At 36.6% G+C, this 20,781-nt stretch overlaps 1 protein-coding gene across 1 annotated transcript in view; it reads left to right on the forward strand.

The window, feature by feature from the left end:
* THSD7B (thrombospondin type 1 domain containing 7B) overlaps positions 1 to 20,781 on the forward strand; it is a 732,294-nt gene that overhangs the window by 367,720 nt on the left and 343,793 nt on the right. Inside the window, exons 10-11 of the mRNA XM_041739265.1 lie at positions 8,932 to 9,061; positions 12,505 to 12,608. Coding sequence (XP_041595199.1) covers positions 8,932 to 9,061; positions 12,505 to 12,608 — 234 coding nt within the window. The remainder of the gene's footprint in view (positions 1 to 8,931; positions 9,062 to 12,504; positions 12,609 to 20,781) is intronic.

The raw sequence follows: 20,781 nt of genomic DNA on the forward strand, positions 1-20,781 counted from the left end.
TCCATTGTATACATAGACCACAGCTTCTTTATCCATTCATCTCTTGATGGACACCCAGGCTCCTTCCACAGTTTGGCTTTTGTGAACATTGCTGCTATAAACAGTGGGGTGCAGGTGTTCCAGCGTTTCACTGCATCTGTATCTTTGGGGTAAATCCCCAGCAGTGCAATTGCTGGGTCGTAGGGCAGATCTATTTTTAACTCTTCGAGGAACCTCCACACAGTTTTCCAGAGTGGCTGCACCAGTTCACATTCCCACCAACAGTGCAAGAGGGGTCCCCTTTCTCCACATCCTCTCCAACATTTGTTGTTTCCTGACTTGTTAATTTTCCCCATTCTCACTGGTGTGAGGTGGTATCTCATTGTGGTTTGATTTGTATTTCCCTGATGGCCAGTGATGCGGAGCATTTTGTCATGTGCTTATTGGCCATGTCTATGTCTTCTTTGGTGAAATGTCTGTTCATGTCTTCTGCCCATTTCATGATTGGATTGTTTGTTTCTTTTTTTTTTTTTTTTAATTTTTAAAAGACTTTATTTATTTATTCATGAGAGTGTTTGTTTCTTTATTAAACTCAACAGCAAAGAAACAAACAATCCAATCATGAAATGGGTTTCATCTTCTATTTTTTTTTCCCCTCATCTTCTCTCATGAGATCTTTTTGGGCAAGACTTCCTATATCAGCCAATATGCACATGCAGTATTTTATTGAATCCTACTGACAATTGTATGAAAAGTTTTTATTTGGTCTGTTTCGTAGCCAAGGAGGCTGAGGTTTAGCAATATTAAAGGGCTGGCCCAGAATCTAGTAGGCAGCAGAGTTATAACTCAGCCTCAGGAAGTATTTACATATATGATAGGAATCTTCAAATACTGGTGCCATCCTTTTGCTTCAAGATTAATTAGAAAGGAATCATCAGTAGATTTTTGGTTCTGTTTGTTTGATAGTAAACTGGATATGTAAATGGAGTAGAAGGCAAGGAGCACCAGGTGAGAACCAAGAGTTTTAAGGCAATAATCCTGGAAGAATGTTGGGGCCATGAAGCAGAATGAGTCACTAAGATCTATTAGACCCATTAATAATGGAGACAATTGAGAAAAAAAGGAAAGACAGGGCACTAATTGTTTTGTTTTGTTTTGTTTTTTAATCTACTTTTCAGATTTCTGCAGGTTGGCATTGGAATATCTGCTGATATTCAATATGCGTATCATGATACACACTGCTGATACGCAGTCATCCTGCCTCTACTTTGCACACCCACTCACCTTTAGAGGACTTCCCCTCCTGTGTTCTTCTCTAGCCCTACCTCTCCTGTCAGCTAGTCCATATATTTACTGTGTTCTACCATGTTCCACTTGCTCTTTCCCAACTCTCAGATTTCAAATTTATTGATAGCTTAGGGGGTCAATTCTTCACCCCAGGTCTTTGATTGACTCACCTGACACCGGCCCCAACCCTCATGACTCCAGTTCATTATGATGTGCCCCAGCTTGCGTGGCCATGAGTCACCCAGAGCTACTCTTTTTTTTTAAATTTTGTTTATTTATTCATGAGAGACAGACACACACACACACACACACACACACACAGAGAGAGAGAGAGAGAGGCAGAGACACAGGCAGAGGGAGAAGCAGGCTCCATGCAGGGAGCCCATTGTGGTACTCATCCTAAGTACCCAGGATCACACCCTGAGCTGAAGGCGGCACTAAACTGTTGAGCCACCCAGGCTGCCCCAGAGCTACTCTTTACAAATTTCTTCCACTTTTGCTATCATCCTTCTGGGAAGCACCGATATAGACCTTCACAGAGAATCTATAAATATCTCTTATTATTTATATATCTATAAATAACTCACTTGTATATGTCTGATATTAAATATGACTCTTGATGTTTAAGCTGCCATCTTCAATAAATGTTACTTCTTTTGACTATAATTAATAACTTAAGTATAATTATGCCTGATGACTAAGTGATGATAAAATATGCATAAATCAAAATTGAGTTTAGACTAGTTGTTGATTAGCCGTAATCATGCTTGAACAGTTATTTATGTTTGCAAACAGGAACTTTAATTTATTGTTATTTTTCATAGGCCTAATGATGTTGGAAGCATCACTCACCAAGCCCCACTAGCTCTGTGTTTATTGGCACTTGAAACTTTCTGCCAACAGGGTACTACTGAAGAATTGATTAAAAAGGAGGGGGTATTCCTTGAGAATAACAGAGGAATTATGGTGCAAACTCCTCCCAAGAATCAATATCCCTCTCTCTTTGTTTTACCATAAAGTCTCGGGGATCCCTGGCTGGCACAGCGGTTTGGTGCCTGCCTTTGGACCGGGGCGCGATCCTGGAGACCCAGGATCGAATCCCACATCGGGCTCCCGGTGCATGGAGCCTGCTTCTCCCTCTGCCTGTGTCTCTGCCTCTCTCTCTCTCTCTCTCTCTCTCTCTGTGACTATCATAAAAAAAAAAAATCTACCATAAAGTCTCTTATGGAAAGAGTATGGGTTTTGATGTGTGTTTAGCCATAGTTTTAATGACATAGTTTTAATGGCTCAAGAACTAGCTAGCTGACTTTGAGCAAATGATTTAACACTCCCACTCTCCATTTTCTTATCTGTAAAGTGGGAACAATAATGATAATTTTAAAGAAATGAAAATGGTAGTAGCAATCCCAGCCTCATAAAGTGTTATAATAATATATGAGATTGCATATGCAAAATGCCCAGAAGATCTGATACAGACTAAGATGATCATTCCTAGAAAATTCTAATGTGTTTTATACACATATGTAATTCAAATATTTGCCACCTCTAAAGCAACTATCTTTTTTAAAAATTTTTAAAGATTTTATTTATTTATTCATGAGAGACAGAGAGAGAGAGAGAGAGAGAGGCAGAGACACAGGCACACAGGCAGAGGGAGAAGCAGGCTCCATGCAGGGAGCCCGATGTGGGACTCAATTCCGGGTCTCCAGGATCCCACCTTGGGCTGAAGGCAGCGCTAAACCAGTGAGCCACCCGGGCTGCCTGCGACTTTCATTCTCCGTCTACTTCCCTGAAATCATTTCCTGTATATTCAACAGAAAGGGAGACTGTTTGACATCAGTTCCTGAGAGCTTCCACCTAGCCTTTTACTCAATAACATCTTCAGACCTGGATGTTGCCTCTACCAGAGGCCTCCTCTTGCTAATTACCTCTTGGTTTCTGGAATTACTCCTTCCTCAGTACAAAGCTGCTACCGTTAGGCTGGCTCTGAAGTAAAAGTGGAATGAGAAGACTATTGACTGTTCCACCTCAAGCCAGATTGCCTTTCCTTAAGTTTCCATGACACCAGCTACATCATGTCTCTTGTGTGTGACTGACTGCACTGTAGGTCTGGTTATGTTGAGGCACTGACGTCACAAAGAGTGGAAAAATCCTTTAAAGCTGAATGCTAAATATGACCATTCCAAAGTTCAAGGACAAAGAAACACATCACACAGAAAAAAAAAAAATTAACAGATCTCTCTCAGATCCTGGTGTTGTTTCCCTGTGTTAGGCTTGTCCCTCATCTCTCTTTCTCTCTTTGAAAATAAATACATTTTTCTTCATTTCTGTACAATGTCAATTGGCTTTCTTTCTGGAAAAATCTAGCCTCTATTCTAAAAGTTTGTTTTGCCCATAGAATCCATCTTTCTCAACCCCCATCTGAATGTCTGAAGTTCATCATAATCAATGCAATTGTGTTCCCCAAATTCTGAATGACTTGACCTGGAATTACATCATAAAGCAGAAAACATCTGTGTGGGAGTGTTCATTGTGTGTGTTTCTGTGTGTGTGTGCATGCGTGCACATGTGCACACACACATGCAGTGTGAAGAGAGAAACATTCATCAAAGTTCTCTCTGAGTGTGAGGTAAAGGTATCCATTTTACTTTTCCTTTTCTCTTCAGTTTTTATTTCTGGTATTCTAAAATAACACTTGGACAACATCCACACAGAAACACATACAATTATACCTAAACCCCACACTTACATACAAATCCTAAAGGTAAGCAATAATTTTCAAAGTATAGTGTAACTGTAATTAACTGAGAATGGGAGAAGAAACTTATTCCTAAAGGAATAATTATTTACAAAGCTGCCCCACCCAAATGAAGATAGCTTTGTATTATTACACAGAATTGTTTTTATTTTTTTTTATTAAGTATAATTGGCATGTAATAGCCTGTTAGTTTAGGTGTACATAATAGTGATTCAATATTTGTAACATCATGAGATGATTCCCATGATGTCTAGTTGCCATCTGTCACCATATAAAGTTATTACTATATTGTTAATTGTATTCCTGATGCTGAAAAGTACATCCCCATGACTTATTTATTTACAACTGGAAGTTTGTACCTTGTAATCCCCTTTCCCAATTTCATTGCTGCCCCCCCAAACCCCGTCACCCACTTTGGTAACCAATAGGTTGTTTCTTGTATCTACAAGTCTGTTTCTGTTTTATTTTGTTTGTTTGTCTTGCTTTTTATATTCCACATATAAGTGAAATCATATGATATCTGTCTGTCTGGCTTTCATTTAATATTATGCCCTCTACTTCCTTCCATGTCATTGCAAATGGCAAGATCTTATTCTTTTTTATGGCTGAATAATATTCTGTTGTGTGTATATATACCACATTTTCTTTATCCATTCATCTCTTGATGGACACTTTGATTGCTTCCATATCTTGGCTATTGTAAATAATGCTTCAGCAAACACACTTGTACATAGATCTCTTTAAATTGATATTTTAATTTTTTTTCCGGATAAATACCCCAAAGCAGAATTGTTGGATTGTATGGTAGTTCTATATTTAATTTTCAAAAGAGCCTCCGTACTCCCAAACTGGGAATGTTTTCATTCCCAGCAGTGCACCAGGGTTCCCTTTTCTCCACACCCTCACCGGCCTTTGATATTTTTTGTGTTTTTGATAATAGCCAATTTGACAGGGGTGAGGTAATATTTCATTGTGACTTTGATTTGTACTTCCCTGATTATTAGTGATGTTAAACATTGCTCCATGTGTCTGTTGGTCATCTGTATGTCTTCTTTGGAAAAACATCTATTTAAGCCCACTTCAATTTTTTTATATGACGTTGTATAAGTTCATTATATATTTTGGATATTAACCTCTTATCAGGGATATAATTTGCAGATATCTTCTCTCATTCAATAGGTTGATAGTTTTCTTTGCTGTGCAAGTTTTCTAGTTTGATATAATTCCATTTGTTTATTTTAGCTGTTGTTGCTCTTGCGTAACAGACTGGTCCACGAATATTGCTAAGGCTAGTGTCACAGAACTCACTGTCTTTTCTTCTAGGAGTTTTAGTTTCATATGTTATATTCAAGTCATTAATCCATTTTTAACTTATTTTTGTGTATGGTATAAGACAATGGTCCAGCTTCATTCTTTTTCATGTAACTAGCCAATTTTCCTGACACCATTTATTGAAGAGACTGTCTTTTCCTCATTGTATATTCTTGTCTGTTTTGCCATAGATTAATTGACCATATATGTATGGATTTTTTTGTTTCTATTTTATTTCTCTTCTTTTTCATTGATCTCTATATCTGTTTTTGTGCCAGTACCATACTGTTTTGATTACTGTAGCTTTGTAGTATAGTTTGAAATCAGAGAGTATGCTTGATTCCTTCACTTTGTTGTTTTTTCTCAGGATTGCTTTGACTATTTGGGATCTTTTGTGGTTCTATACAAATTTTAGGGCTTCTATTCTAATTTTGTGAAAAATACCATTGATATTTTGATGGCACTGAATCTGTAGATTGCTTTGGATAGTATGGACATTTTAACAATAATAATTATTCCAATCCATGAACATGGTATATCTTTCCATTTCTTTTTGCCTTATTCAATTTCTTTCATCAGTGTCTTAAAGTTTTAAGAGTACAGATCTTCTACCTCCCTGGCTAATTTTATTCCTAGGTATTTTATTATTTTTGATGAAGTTGTAACTGGGATTGTTTTCTTAATTTTTTTTTCCTTCCTGATAGTTGGCTGTTCATGTATAAAAATACAACTAATTGCTGCATGTTAATTTTGTGTCCTGCAACTGTACTGAATTCATTTATTAGTTCTAATAGTTTTTTGGTGGAATCTTTAGGATTTTCTATATGCGGTATCATGTCATCTGCAGTCCTTTCAGTTTGAAAGCTTTTATTTCTTTATCTTGCCTAATTTCTGTGACTAAAATTTCCAATGCTATGTTGAATTAAAGTGACGAGTGAGCATTTTTGACTTGTTTCTGAACTTGGAAAATTCTCAGCTTTTTACCATAACTGTCTTAATTATACTTTTTTTTTACCTTTTTAACTTTCTATTTTATACTTCTCACAGGACCTTAAGTACTTTTAGAAAAGGGTAAATTATACAATTCTTCCCTGTCGTATAGTAGTATATCTCCTTTGATTTTATTAGCATGTCCTGGCAGGAAACAGGTGGTCCATTCAAATGAGACAACTGGGGAAATTTTAATGAAGGAGTTACTTACAAAAGACTGGGAAGTGTTACTTAAGCTAATAATGGGTGGTTCAGTACCTGGACTAATGATATCTAGGAACCTGAAATTTGATAGAAGTGAGAACAAATAGTAGGGCTATAGCTGCAGGAGAGGTCCACTCCATAGAAGCCATGGCTTTTGGTTGAGGTAGAGAACAAACCGAGGTGATCTAGGTGAAATCTGATGGAATAAATTCCCTTATCTTTCTCTCTTCTTATCTTATATCCTTATATTGTTTGTCCTATCCTTTTATTGGCCAAACCCAACCAGAAGCCAATGGACAAGGGAGTCACTGATACAGTCTTTCCATGATCAGTTACCTGAATAGACAGCAGATTTTTAAAAAGCAGGGGGATAGATCTATAAGTAGGTGGAAAGGAAACATCTGCTTAACTTAGAGTTCAAGCTCATGAAATATATAAGTATTTGGTTTACTCTTCTTTCCATAATCTCATTAAAATAATGGAAATGAATTGTAAAAGTAAATTGTAAAACTCCTTGTTAAAAAAAATGGAGAGGACCATCAGTGGATGAAAGCTCTAAACTCATTTATGAAAAACTTAATAGACAAGACTAAAGAGCAGAGAAAGTGGTGACGCAGCACAGGAAGCCATGACCTAACTTATCAGGAATGTGGGTGGCAATAGAAGAGGAAGCTCATCTACACATAAAGACTCTTTAGAATGATGGTGGCTGGTCTGACAGAGGGCAGGAGTGAGGAGTGGGACTGGGGAAAAAATGAACTATTTAAAGTCTTTAAATAACCCTTAGAGGCATAAAAATGGTGATACAATTATAGACAATTGAAAGGTGGTGCAAAGTAAAGTACCATCAATTATAGCAGAAAGTCAATAAATGATGTCTAAAATTAATGAATCAAGAAGCAATGGCATAAGCTTATTATTTATAGATTTGGAGATAACCACAGAAGAACCAAATAGATTTTGAGGTGTTCTGGAAGGAGGACAGGGAATAGGTTGTGGGTCAATTGTTTCTCACTGTAAGTCTTTGTACTAATGATTTAAAAACAAAACATGTGAATATATAATTTTAATGAAAAGTCTTTTTTTTTTCCTTTTGTCACACTCTACTTGTTTTACTGGTTTTCTAGAAGTTGAAGTTTCCTCTTAATATGGTTAAGTCCCTTATCTGTCCCAAACCTACCAATTAATTCTATTTTCTCCTACATCACCCCTTCTCTTCATTCTTTGTAACCCTCCCCCAGCTTGTACACACTCAGAAGCCAAATGCACACAGTTTTCATCTGAATGCAGCTACATGTCTTTCTCTGTGAATTCTGTGCACTCATTTATGTCTCAGCAGAGCTTTTCTCAAACTTTCCTTGGCCCAAAATGACTTCAGCCTTTTTTTTTTTTTTTTTCAATTAAGATTTCAAGTCCCAGAATAAAATCTGCCTCCTCCAGGAACTGTCTGGTTTCCAGAAACAAAGATGATTACTCTTTCTTCTATATTCTCCTAACACTGCACACTGTTGATGTCTTCTTGCTTTATTGATGTCTTAAACTTACTGTATTCCTGTGTGTCTCTTTCTCTTTCTTTTTAATTTTAAGTTCAAGAATTTGTATATTTATATCTAGTGCAAAGTTTGCACATGGTAATTGAAATAGTTGTAACTGTGATTGGCTTTTATTGTTGTTATTGATTCAGAAGGTATCCAAAGATTATGAGATGAGTGCCCCAGCACATTAAACTGAACATTGGCTATCTTTATTGAGGTGCCTATTAATACTTCTCCTTTTCAGCCAAGCCAGAAAGTAGACAATATTTTGTTCTGTTATAATTTTCGTGCCTTTTCCTAAATTCAACTATATAATATGGTCTCAGGGTATGAGGAATAAAAAGTATAAGAAACCAATATCCATAAATAAATAAATAAATTCCTAATGTCTTAATTTTAATGAGTAGTTGCACTGTAAAGAGTCACCCATAGAGGGAAGGGCCTTGCTGGAGGGAAGGAATTCTTCCTAGTAAAACTCAAAGCCCTTGAGCTATTGTTTTGAGATCAAAGAGGATTTCTGGGGTTCCTCAGATTATGCTATGTAACTCTCTATAAATTCTGATTAATTTAAAGCATAATGACAATCTTTCCATATTACAACAAATTTTGAAATCACAATTATTAGTGTTACCTATCCATCTCATGGGAGTAAGATTGAGTATAATATGAAGTATTAACCCCTGGTCTTTGCTTGTTATTTTTGTTCCCTAAGTAGCCTTAACACATATTCTTCATTCGTTCGTTTCCTTCCTTCCTTCCTTCCTTCCTTCCTTCCTTCCTTCCTTCCTTCCTTCCTGTGACTAACCCTGGATTTTCCCCTGCATCCACACAGAAGTGCACTACAATTGTATTTTTCCTTTACTTTAGGAAATGCCACAGTAAAACAGTCTCGATACAGAATTATCATCCAGGAAGCAGCCAACGGAGGTCAAGAATGCCCAGATACTTTATTTGAAGAGCGAGAGTGTGAAGATATTTCACTGTGCCCCATGTATCGGTAATTAGTTACCTTTTATTTTTAAAATTTTTAAAAGATTTAATTTATTTACTCATGAGAGACACACAGAGAGAGACAGAGACACAGGCAGAGGGAGAAGTAGGCTCCCTGCAGGGAGCCCAATGTGGGACTCAGTCCCTGGACTCTGGACTCCAGGACTATGCCCTGAACTGAAGGCACTCACTCAACCTCTGAGCCACCCAGGTGCCCCTTAGTTACCTTTTAAACTAATTATTTTTAATTTTTTTTTGTATAAATCATGACCTATTTTCTTTGTGTAGTTTCTGATTTTTAGTGAGAGGTAAGATGAGATAATGTTTATCTTTAATACCTCAATATTTTCCCCTCTTATTTTGAATATATTTTGAGGGAGTAAAGAATATGAAAGCTTAATTAACAAAAAAAAAAAAGAAAGAAATTTGTTTTGATTTTAAGTGAACTGCTGGAATTCTGGCACCGAGGCAATCAATTTTAAGGATTAGGATCCAAAGAGATTCAGCATAAAGTCTTTACCTGGAAAACAAACACATATAATTTACCTTATTCTATTGGTTTCATCTTAAAACCTTTAATCAAGAACTAAGAACAAATATGTACTTTTAAAATAATTATTTACTTTTATTCCAAAAACAAAAATTGGTTCTTAATTTTTGTCATGTGTACATTTTAAAAAAACATCTACTTAGAAAAAAAAAAGTTTGACCTGTGGATAAAATTTTTAAAAAAGAAAATGACTTTTAAAATATGTATGTTATGTATATCTTCCCTCTTGACAAGTTGGTTATTATTATTTATAAAAGCAATGCCTGAGATCTGTGTGATTAGTCATTCATGTCCATTCTTTTAATGTTGGATTGAAGCATTGCTTTAAAGTACATCTGGATTGAATTCACTCACTGCTGAGTTTTACTGATTTATAAATAAAGAAAAACAAAACAACAACAACAAAAAATTGTCTTAAAACTCATATAGTAATCAGCACACTTAAAAATGCCGTAGCCAAAATGCCTAGTGTTTCCCCTGATTATTTGAGAAACTATTATCTTAAAGCTATAAAATTCAAGGGCTAATTTGTTCAGGAAAACAAAGTTATTTTTCTTTTTCCTTTTCTCTCCTTCTCTCTCCCTCTCTTTCTCTCTCTCTTTAAGAAGACTCCTCACATTAAATGGAGTGTCACTGAAGAGTCTAAATTACCATCAATTTTATTATCTTTTATTCTCATTGTATGCATCTAACAGCCAGTTTAAAGAGGACTTATAAACACTGGGAACATGCCCAGACCACCAGTTTTCCTTCATTAACCACAGGGGTGCTGTGGAAACACTCAATATTCATCCTTTTGTATCAGACATAAATATTGAAACTTCTGAGCCCAGCAGAGAGCTCTTGGGGAAAGTAGCCAATTGAAAGAAATAGCCAAATCAAATGTTATTAGACATTTGTATCAATCCAGGGCTATTATAATCAGAGAAAAATCCTAGAAGTTATTAGTGAGATATTTTTTTCCTTTCTATGGTCCACTCTCTTTACTTTCTAGTTGCACTTCATTTTAGCCACTCATGTTTGAACATGTTTCCATCATTGACCTCCTACAATTTTCCCCAGAAACCACTTTTGCTGTGTCTGGATTGTATCATTGTATCATTTCTCTTGATGCCTAGTTTAATATGCATACAGGTTATCAGCATGATTCTCTGCTTTTTAGTAAAATACTCTTGAATTTTGAGCACCATGGTTCCAATTTAGTTTTTGCATCCCTCCTCATTGATGTGTTAGGTAGGTAAGACCTTTATCATTATCTTCTGATTCTTCTTTTTGACTCCATTAAGGTGGCATATTCACATGTTTAACAAGTTAAAACAGAATCAAAATGTCTGTAGAAAATTTTCTGTGAATTTGAGCATCTCTGAACACATTTAATTAATAAGCAAAAGGGAAGACAGTATGGTGATGTATCCTTACATAGAATTGATGGTGGGGCCAAGAGTCTATAGCTGAACATCCAGGGTTTTAGGATGGAAAACTGGCCTGCTGAGTTATGGAATATCATACATTTCACTTAACCACTCTGAGGCCAAGTTTATCATTCCAAAACTGTGTTTAATGAGAGTCCAGTTTTTTCTATTTCAGTTTATTAGAGCATACTAAACAACACTGAGCTCCATAGTCTCATTTTGATGTAGAAAGCCTCAGTAAACTTAAGATATCTGAATGAGTGATTCATCCTATTGAAAAATTGGACTAAAACCCCTTGCCATTTCAATTTCTGTATTTTGGGATTATACTCAATGAATCTATGCATATACAAAGTAAATTTACAGTTATTTAAAATTAAGGGGTGATTTCTTTAAATGATAAGTTTTTATGTTTAGCTGTTTCTCAATTTCTCTAGAATTTCTCAACTAGTCCCAATATAGAGGCCACTTGAGTGAGGTCAATGATTTTACATATATAATTAACCAGCTTTGCAAGATGAAAAAATTCTAGAGATCTATATATATATCAATTATTTCATTTGCAAAACTGGTCAATAATATTTTGCTTCGTTTCTGTTTCATTTTTTTGAAGTAGCATTTCTATCAGAGGTATTGGCTCATATGAAAAAGTGCAAAAATATACTAAGGAAGGAGCAGAATCTGTGGTTACACTTAAGGTTTGGGTTTTCTGTTACATTCTGAAGGGATGGGTTTAAGGATACAAGTCACTCTGTCCTGTGGGTCATAAAAATAGGAAGTTTTGTTTACCTCAGGAAGGAAAACAGTGAAAATCCAGAAGACTTCCTTAGAAAATATTTTCTTTGAGGAAGAGAAATATTGACAATTCATCAGAGATGGATCCATTCCTCTTCCATGAGGCGAGCTATCACATAAGATAGATCCCTTCAACTCCGCCTTCCCTTTTACCTTATGACTTTTGAAATTTCTGAGTCACCCTAAAGTCTTAGAAAACATCTTACAAAAATTTCTTGAAGTAGATCGAGTGTGACGGTTTGCACCCCAAACTTTCAGATGTTCAAGCCTTGATTCTCTAAAGCACCAATGTGTCGGACAGAGGAATTTTTCTTTTTCTCCCTTTTCTTCCTCTTCCTCCTTCTCCTCCTCCTACTTTTTTAGATAGTTTTAAGCTCATAGGATGGTAAACCTAGATTTAATCTCTGCTTTTAAAGATTTTTACTGCCCCTTTGCTCTATAGACTATAGCTTTTATGGAAAATGTCCACATTTTAAAAAATAGAAATATTGCATTAACCATCAATCTAGGGTAGAGGAGACTACTATCCTCCCAACTGCATCCCAGGGATCCATTGTATGACATTGGTTTTAAATCTGTTTTTATTGAATTATTGTTTTTGTGCTTTTGGATTTCAAATTCATTTATTTTGTGTATTTCTTTTGTACATTTGCCATGGTAAAATTTTTAGTCTGCTGTTCTTTGTAATCACAGGTGGAAGCCACAGAAATGGAGCCCTTGTATCTTGGTTCCAGAGTCTGTCAGGCAGGGGATAATGGGCTCTAGTGAACCCTGTGGAAAGGGGGTACAAACAAGAGGTAAGAGAATTTTGAAACAGTTTTTCTGTTATGATATAATTTAAAATTATGTTATTCTTATAAACTATTGCTTATTTTATATTTGAATAATTAGGATATTATTGGATCAAATTATTTATATTTATCAGTATTTGAGTTTAAGTTTGCATTAGGTAATATTGATATTATACCTTTTTTTTTTTTTTTACCATTTTTTAACCATAACCAGCTTGTGTGTCTAAGGACTAATGCAATGGAAGCAGGTGTCTGTTCTCAGTCATTTGCATATCTCAATACTTATGTTCCAAACATATTTTGGACGTGATCCAAGGAATGAAGACTATATCTATGATTAGACCCAACAGTATACATTGCATTTTTTAGGTGCTCCTTTAATATTCGTTAAATGAATTAAGGATAATTGAATAAATAGAGTAATCTTAATAATCATGAGTTAAATATAATTGTTATATATGTACTTACTATGCCTTCTTATAATACACATAGAAAGGTATTATTTAAACCCCTGAAAGACATTGCAAGTAGGCGTCTGGATTAAAGTAGAAGTGCTTTTAATTATCAACGCCAAGGTGTGACATCTTGAAATCTCTGAAAAGCATTCAGAGACTCATCAGACTGCTTACTTTTCTGTTTCATTCATAATCCAGGTACCAATCAAATGAGGCTTGTTAAGAAGTGTCTTAAATCTAACCACTTTGTTGTTAAAGGGATTTTTGTAACAAAATCAGACCTTTTGGAACTAACTGAATTATGCTGGCTTTATAGTTTTTTCTAAAAGGCATATTTAGAATTAAGTGTCTTTACCTATTGGTCAGGACCAGTTATCTATCCCAGCCAGCACAAGAACTCCCTGTTTTATCTGTTGATTCAAGCTGTGAGGAGTTTACCATGGCTAGGTGGCAGTCTTAACTTCCAGGTCAATAGAATCTTGTCTCTTAGTGGAAGTATTGCTTCCTTTGGAACAAAGACCTAAGGGGCAGCAGAACATAAGATTGCAGGAGACAGGAAGCAAACATTTTACCAGTGAGTCACCAGAGGTTATAGTGAGTTATGCCACTCCTGTTCATTCCCTCCCCTTGATTCCTGTACCTATAAATCCTGCCTAGGGGGGAAATGGTACCAAAAATCAGGTGCTGATTTAGAGCCTATACAGCCTTCTGTTAAACTTTGTCTCAGCCCTGCAAGGTATTGTCACCTGAATGATATTGTAATTGAGTCTACAAAAGACCTTCCTAGCACTCTTTCAAGCCAGCTGCTTCAGTATTGTGGGAGACAGAGTAAGACTAGTGAATTCCACGAGGATGGGCCCATTGCAGCACTTTTATTTGTTGGGAAGTGAGTTCCTCTATCAGAAGCAATGCTGAGTGGTATACCATGACTATGGACAAGGCATTCTGTAAGTTCATGGATGGTAGTTCTGGCAGAAGTATTGTCTGCAGGGAAGGGAAATACATATCCAGGATAAATATATATTTCAGTAAGAATAAAACATTACCTGTCCTATGATGGAAATGGGACAGTGTAATCAGCTAACCACCATATAGCCAGCTCACCACTCTGGGGAGTGGTGCCATATTGAGGACTTAGTGTTGCTTCCTGCTGCTGGCATATTGGGCACTCAATGATTACCATAGTCAGGTTGACACTGGTGAGTGGAAGTCCGTATTGCTGAGCCTGTGAATAACCTCCATTCCTGTCATGATGACTACTTTGTTCATGAACCCATTTGATGATGACAGGAGTAACTGGATAAAGAGGGATGACTAAAGTGACTAGTATCCATAGAACAGGTCATCCTATCCATTTGACTATTAATATGTTTCTCTGCTGAAGTCACTCTTTGATGAGCATTCACATGGGACTCAAATTTGTTCACATTGTTTCCCCCATACAGAGAGGTCTGTTTAGAAAACCCTTCCCCAGATTTCCTTGTCACCGACTTTCCAGTCATGTTCCTTCTAAGACCCTGACCATAGAGCAAAACCATTGGCCTCAGCCCATGAATCTGTATGTAATCACATATCTGGCCATTTCTCCTTCCAAGCAAAGTGAACAACCAAATATACTGCTTTACATTCTATACACTAGGAAGATTTCTCTTTATCTCAGAAAGGGGCTATAGTGCTATAGCTGTCCATTTTGGGATTGTGCCTAGATATTATGCAGAACCATCAGTAAACTAGGCTGGATTCTTCTCTTCTTCCATCAACTGATTGTAGGGAACTCTCCATGAGGCCATAGGTACAGACTGGGGGAAAGCAAGTGCTGAAGCAGAAGCAGAGACCATGGACATTTTCCCACTTATTCATATAAATTTACTTGTGCCATCAGGGCCTGTGCGGGCTAAATCATCTGTATACCATTTTCCATTTGATGATGACTTACATTGTGGCTTGGTGGATTAAGTAACATCCAGTTTATGAAGGCACATGGGTTGCATGATAATTTGGTGGCCCATGATTAAGCCTTCAATCTCTACTAAGGCACAGTATCAGACCAGAAGCTGTTTTTCCAAGGAAAATGGTTATCTGCAGAAGATGGCAGGGCTTGGCTCCAAAATCCTAGGACCTGTCCTGCAGTTACTTATAGAAGCCTCTAAAGGCTGCAATCAGTGTTCCTGTCTGTTACTGATACTTGAGTGGCATTGGATCTCCTGGATCATATGGCCCAAGAGGCAGAACAGTATGCGCAGTAGCCTGAATTGTTATAGAGGTTTTTCTCATTCTGGGACCTGCTTAAAACTAGAAGCATTTTGAGTTTCTTAGTAAATAAGATGGTCTAACACACTTGAATAAGTAATATGTTGCCTCCAAAATCGAAAAAGACCCACTAGGAGGGGCCAGATGCAAAATCATATTCTTTGATAGAAGGGATATCTTCATGTGCCCTATACCACTGAACCTCTAGAAATTTTCCCTGAGGTAGAAGGCCTCTGAATTTTTTCAAATGTATTTTTTACCCTCTTACCAAAATGTCTAAAGTAGTTGCTATTTCTTTCTCACTTGATCCATTCAGAGTGATGTCATTAATGTAATGGACTAGTAGGCTATCTCATCGAAAGAAAAGACAATCAAGATCCCCACAGAACTAAATTATGAAATAGGGCTGGAGAGTCGATATACCCCTAAGATAGGATGGTAAAATGTGTTGCTGGCCTTACCACCTAAAAACAAACTGTTTCTCTTGGTCTTAATTATCTTCAAATATAGTAATATGTGGGATTAGGGCTCTGACATAGGAATTTTGGGTCACTTCAGTTTATGACAATTACACTTAGAAATGATGTCCCTCTCAGAATAATTATAGATGTGAATTTGATTGGCAAGTTAATTTCATTCAGGACTTCTGTGAAGCTAGATAGTGACTATGTAAATTAAGAGAAGGGACCACCTCCTTAAAACATTTTACTTCCATATATCAGAAAATTATTGTAATAATATGATCTTGTAATTATAAGACCTTGACTACTTTCTACTGGAAAAATTGTTATAACACATCTAGATCAGCAATATCTCTAGGAATTAACTTCTTTAAAAATGGCACCTTTGTGTGGTGCATGACTTTACTCTGTATGGTGGCCCAGATCTTGAAATTTTGATACTAGTATAGCATAATGGTTGGTTTTTTAAAAAAAATTTTTTTTTAAAGATTTTATTTATTTATTCATGAGAGATGCAGAGGGAGAGAGAAGCAGAGACACAGGCAGAGGAAGAAGCAGTCTCCATGCAGGGAGCCCCAAGTGGGGCTCGATTCCAGGACTCCAGGATCATACCCTTTGGCCAAAGGCAGGTGCTAAACCGCTGAGCCACCCAGGGATCCCCAATGGTTGATTTTCATTGCAAAACCATTTAGTAATTTCTAAGGAGATGTTGCTCCTAAATTATATAGAATCTTATCACATAAATGGTGAATTATTTTATCTGCTTTAGAATAATTCCACTTTGGATTTCAATTTATTTTAAGTTTTTTTAAAGATTTTTATTTATTTATTCATGAGATATACAGAGAGAGAGAGAGAGAGTGAGAGAGAGAGAGAGAGAGGCAGAGACACAGGCAGAGGGAAAAGCAAGCGCCATGCAGGGAGCCCAATGTGGGACTCGATCCTCGGTCTCCAGGATCACACCCTGGGCTGAAGTTGGCACTAAACTGCTGAGCCACCCAGGCTGCCCTGGATTTCAATGTAAATGGATTCTAGCTGGAGACTTCACAGTCCCTTAGACTAGGCAGGTAACCTACTTGAGTTTTCTCTAAATGGACACCAATATTAGAAGATTTCTAGTGTTTATCTTTTGGAAAACTTATACTTTTAAAGTAGTGGACTGGGTCTCCAATTTCTTTTTTTTAACAATTTTAAGATAGTGAAGCAAAGACATCTCTACTTCATCTTTTCTCTAAAATTACTTCAAAACCAGCAAGGAAGATGTGAAACAATAAGAAAAAAATAATTTCCAATTAGATTACTTTTATAAAACTATTCCAGAGAACAAGCAGCACAATAAACTCACCTTCAAGTAAACGAGGAGCCATCTGTAATCTCAATCATAATATGTGGTTTAGAAAGTGAATGGGGATAAGGTAAAATAACTTTGGAGAATGAGATTATGCCAAAGTTTTGGCAGGAAAGAAGGTGTGGGGGCTGAAGAAAAACAAGGTGATTTGTCATGTAGAACTCCAGAAAGTTCCCACATTCTATGGAAGGAAGTGTGCAAGTATGTGTGTTGTTGGAAGGGTGGGGTGGGCAAGGCTTTTGAAAGTCTGATTAAAGATCAGTCAGCGGTGTCACCCCTCTTCCTATTTTGGGGGAGCCTAGAGGTTTATTCTCTGGGGATACAAAACCAGAGGAAATGTGTACTTTGGACAACCAGCTGAGGAGAATGAAGGTAAAGGCCTAGTCTCAAATTGGGAAGATATTAAAGTCCAAATAAGGAATTAAGAGATGCTCAGTTCCCTTCTTTCACCTGCTTTAGCATGCTAGCCAGGTGGCTTTTATACTTTTCAGTCCCATGGATGCCCTATCAATCTAAAAAACACTTTAAATTTAAATTTCTCTTTGAGGAGTTTTTGAATCACAGAGGAAGCATGAATTTAGACCATAAAATCATGGAAAGGCTGGCTTGGAGTTATAAATTCTCACAAGAGATTTTCCCTCCCGTCACCATCCAGTGTTCAATTTTAGATATGCAAGTGGCCTTGTCAAAGCATTTTGCTTTGCATGTTTATCTCTACTTCACTCTTACACTGAGGGCTAGCCTCTATCATCATCATTTGTGGTATGGAGCCTTTATGAGATTCTCCATAGCAGGACCATGGACATGACAATGGAAATTGGGGTCTCCAAGGTTTGGTAGAAGCCCTCAGGATAAAAGTTGTCTTTTTGCTTACCTTGCATGCCAAGCTTTTACGTTGTCTTGTGCTTCATGGGTTTTATTTGGGGGCAGCCCAACAATACACTTAGAAGATATACATTTTATCTCATTTTTTGTTTTTTTTCATTTGAAAGATCTTTTATGATTTTTAGGTCATTATATTACTCAAAACAGTAATACTCCTTGTTTTATACCATTCTTTGTCTTGGTGACCTGGTTAATAGATTTACAGTAAGAATATATTTATATAATACTCTCATAAAAAAAAAAAGGAAAATAGAAGGGCAAGTAGAATTACAACTGGAGTTAAATGTCTACACCATCTCCAAGGAAGTGGGCATTTGGGGTTCCAATATCCTAGCTGCCCCATACTTTAGGGTGAGCCACGGAGTCTCTCAGTCCAGCTTCCTGTACTTAATGTGAATAAAGAAGGTGTGGTAGCTCAGCTTTTATGGCAAATGAAAACATAAAAGTAATAAACTTACATATTCTAACACCTTGATGCAGCTGCCCTTAAGAGTACAATGTGAGTGATAAAAAAGATAAAGGTGCTGCCATTCCTAGAAGAGGACTGAATCTGTCTGTAGACTGATACACTCTGATTCTTATTGCGCTATTCACAGGGAATATTTTAAAACTGGCTAATGGCCTTGCCAGTGTGTTTCTTTTGGACGGTACTTTCTTCGTACTCATAAGCTTGTGAGAATTCCCTGTCATAGTTAAGGACTGGATGTAGATAGCCCTCCACCAGATGCAGGGTGAGTATTGCAGATTAAAGTTGTCCTAAGATATCCTTGACTTCCATTAAGTGCCTGAATTCTTCTCTGGTTTATTTTCACCTAACACTGTTTATGCGGACCAATGGAGACAGGACTCTTTTCTCTATCAGATCTTTTTGTTCTTCTTTAATTGTTTTTTGTCCTGTGAGAGGCACAGTCTTCTTACACAGTAGTTTTGATGGAATCAGTGTTTTCTTTGCATCCAAAAGATCTCTTTAAAGAAAGGTCTTTGTTAGGAAAATAATCCACTATCAAAATGAGTTTTGATTTATCTCTATTCTTAAAGAGGGAGATACAACAACAACAAGAACAAAAACATACAATTTGAAATAAAGAAGTGATTATGGCCTGTTGATAAAATGTTGAAACAGCAAGTCATGCTCTTCTTTCTGATGCCAAGTATCCTTGCATTTTAAGAAAGGAAGAGAGTATCTCTGGATAATTGACCTTTTTATTCTTCATATGGAAAAAGTCAGAGTCACTTAACCTTATAGCTCATGTTTAGTGTCTGTCATATTTATTTCCATAGATGACAACAAGAAAAAAATAAATCATTTCGGAAGATTCAGTGAAGACAAATATATAGGTTTTAACAGTGAGCAATAAAGACAGAGAGAGTCTTTATTATTTTTGTTTTATTTTTGGTGTGAGAGGAGGAAGTGGAAAGCTTGCTGGGCAAGAAAGTGGAGTTACTTCTTCTGTTTAATTCAAGATGACCAAAATGAGCTATGAATTGGGGACATGTCCAGAGGAGAATGGGTATATGTGGGACGGGTTACTGTCAGTTCCTGGGTATATGTGGGGCGGGTTACTGTCCCTGCCTTGGAAACTACTTCCACAGATGTAAATGTCTCTTAAATGGGGGAAGGACATGTGGTGATATTTTTATAGGCAATTTCAAGAAGGGAGAGCATGATACCACTTGAGATCCCAAATTAAGTTTTCAGGCTAGACAGTGAATGACACTTTTATCAATAACTTGTGGTATCATTTTTAATAATTGCTCATCTCACAGGAAAAAGTAATCAGACCCCATTATTCTTTGTATTAAAGATCATTCTTGGAGTGATTTCTAACTTCAGTTCTGACTTCAAAACCAGAGTAATAAGGTAGAGGGCATCATGGTTTTTTTTCTATTATTTTTAATCTGTCTTATTAATTAGCACCTGATTCAAAAATAGTTATGAATATTTTAAGGAACTATAAACATCTCCTCTAAATATACTTTTTTAAGTGTGAAAATACAAGAAGGATCAGGTTAGAATGTAGAAGTTAAATTGACAGTATAGGTAGGGCAGCTCTCTAAATTAAAATATCCTCAGATTTTAACAGAAGAATGGGTTTTATAATACCATGGGCATTGGTTTAGAGAGGAAAGTGAAACTTCTAGCAAAGATTGCATTTTTACATAAGTGAATAATGATTCTAGGAGTTATTTTTCATTTCCTTTTCATGTTTTAGGATAAGATTAGCTTTGGAGCTCTCATGGTTGCTGCAGGTAGAATGTGCACATTTTTAAAAATTGGCAATAAATTAAAAATAAATATTAAAGGAGGTGAGTGACCTAAGGCAGGATGCTTTAGTAACAGAGTGTTAACTAAGTGTGGATTCGGAGATGTTGTCTTTCACCAGCTTCTCCGTTTTTTAACATAAGAAGCTATAAGTACAAAGTAGCTCTGAAGTCACCTGCTCACATCCCTAGTAGGTATTTATTTCCCTGATGAAATGGGTCACTGAGATGGCGATGGGTAGGGGTTCATTTTTTTCTTTTCATTTGAGTAATGAAATCATTTGCTAAACTAGGAGCAATGATTTTCTCTTCTGACCGCATGACTCTCAGCTACAGTACTATCTTCCCTTTAGGAATGTTAATATGAATTTCAAAGTCTACTGCAAACTGTGTAAATGTAATAGGATTATACTTCTCTTGTCCAGTACCAGAATTCAGTCTTTTCAAATAGATGTGAATCTCCTGGCTTCCCTTAGCGCTCAGGTTACTAAGGTCAAGGTATTCATTTCTGGTTATCC

This window comes from Vulpes lagopus, chromosome 24 (assembly GCF_018345385.1).
Source record: "Vulpes lagopus strain Blue_001 chromosome 24, ASM1834538v1, whole genome shotgun sequence".
Taxonomy (NCBI): Eukaryota; Metazoa; Chordata; class Mammalia; order Carnivora; family Canidae; genus Vulpes; species Vulpes lagopus.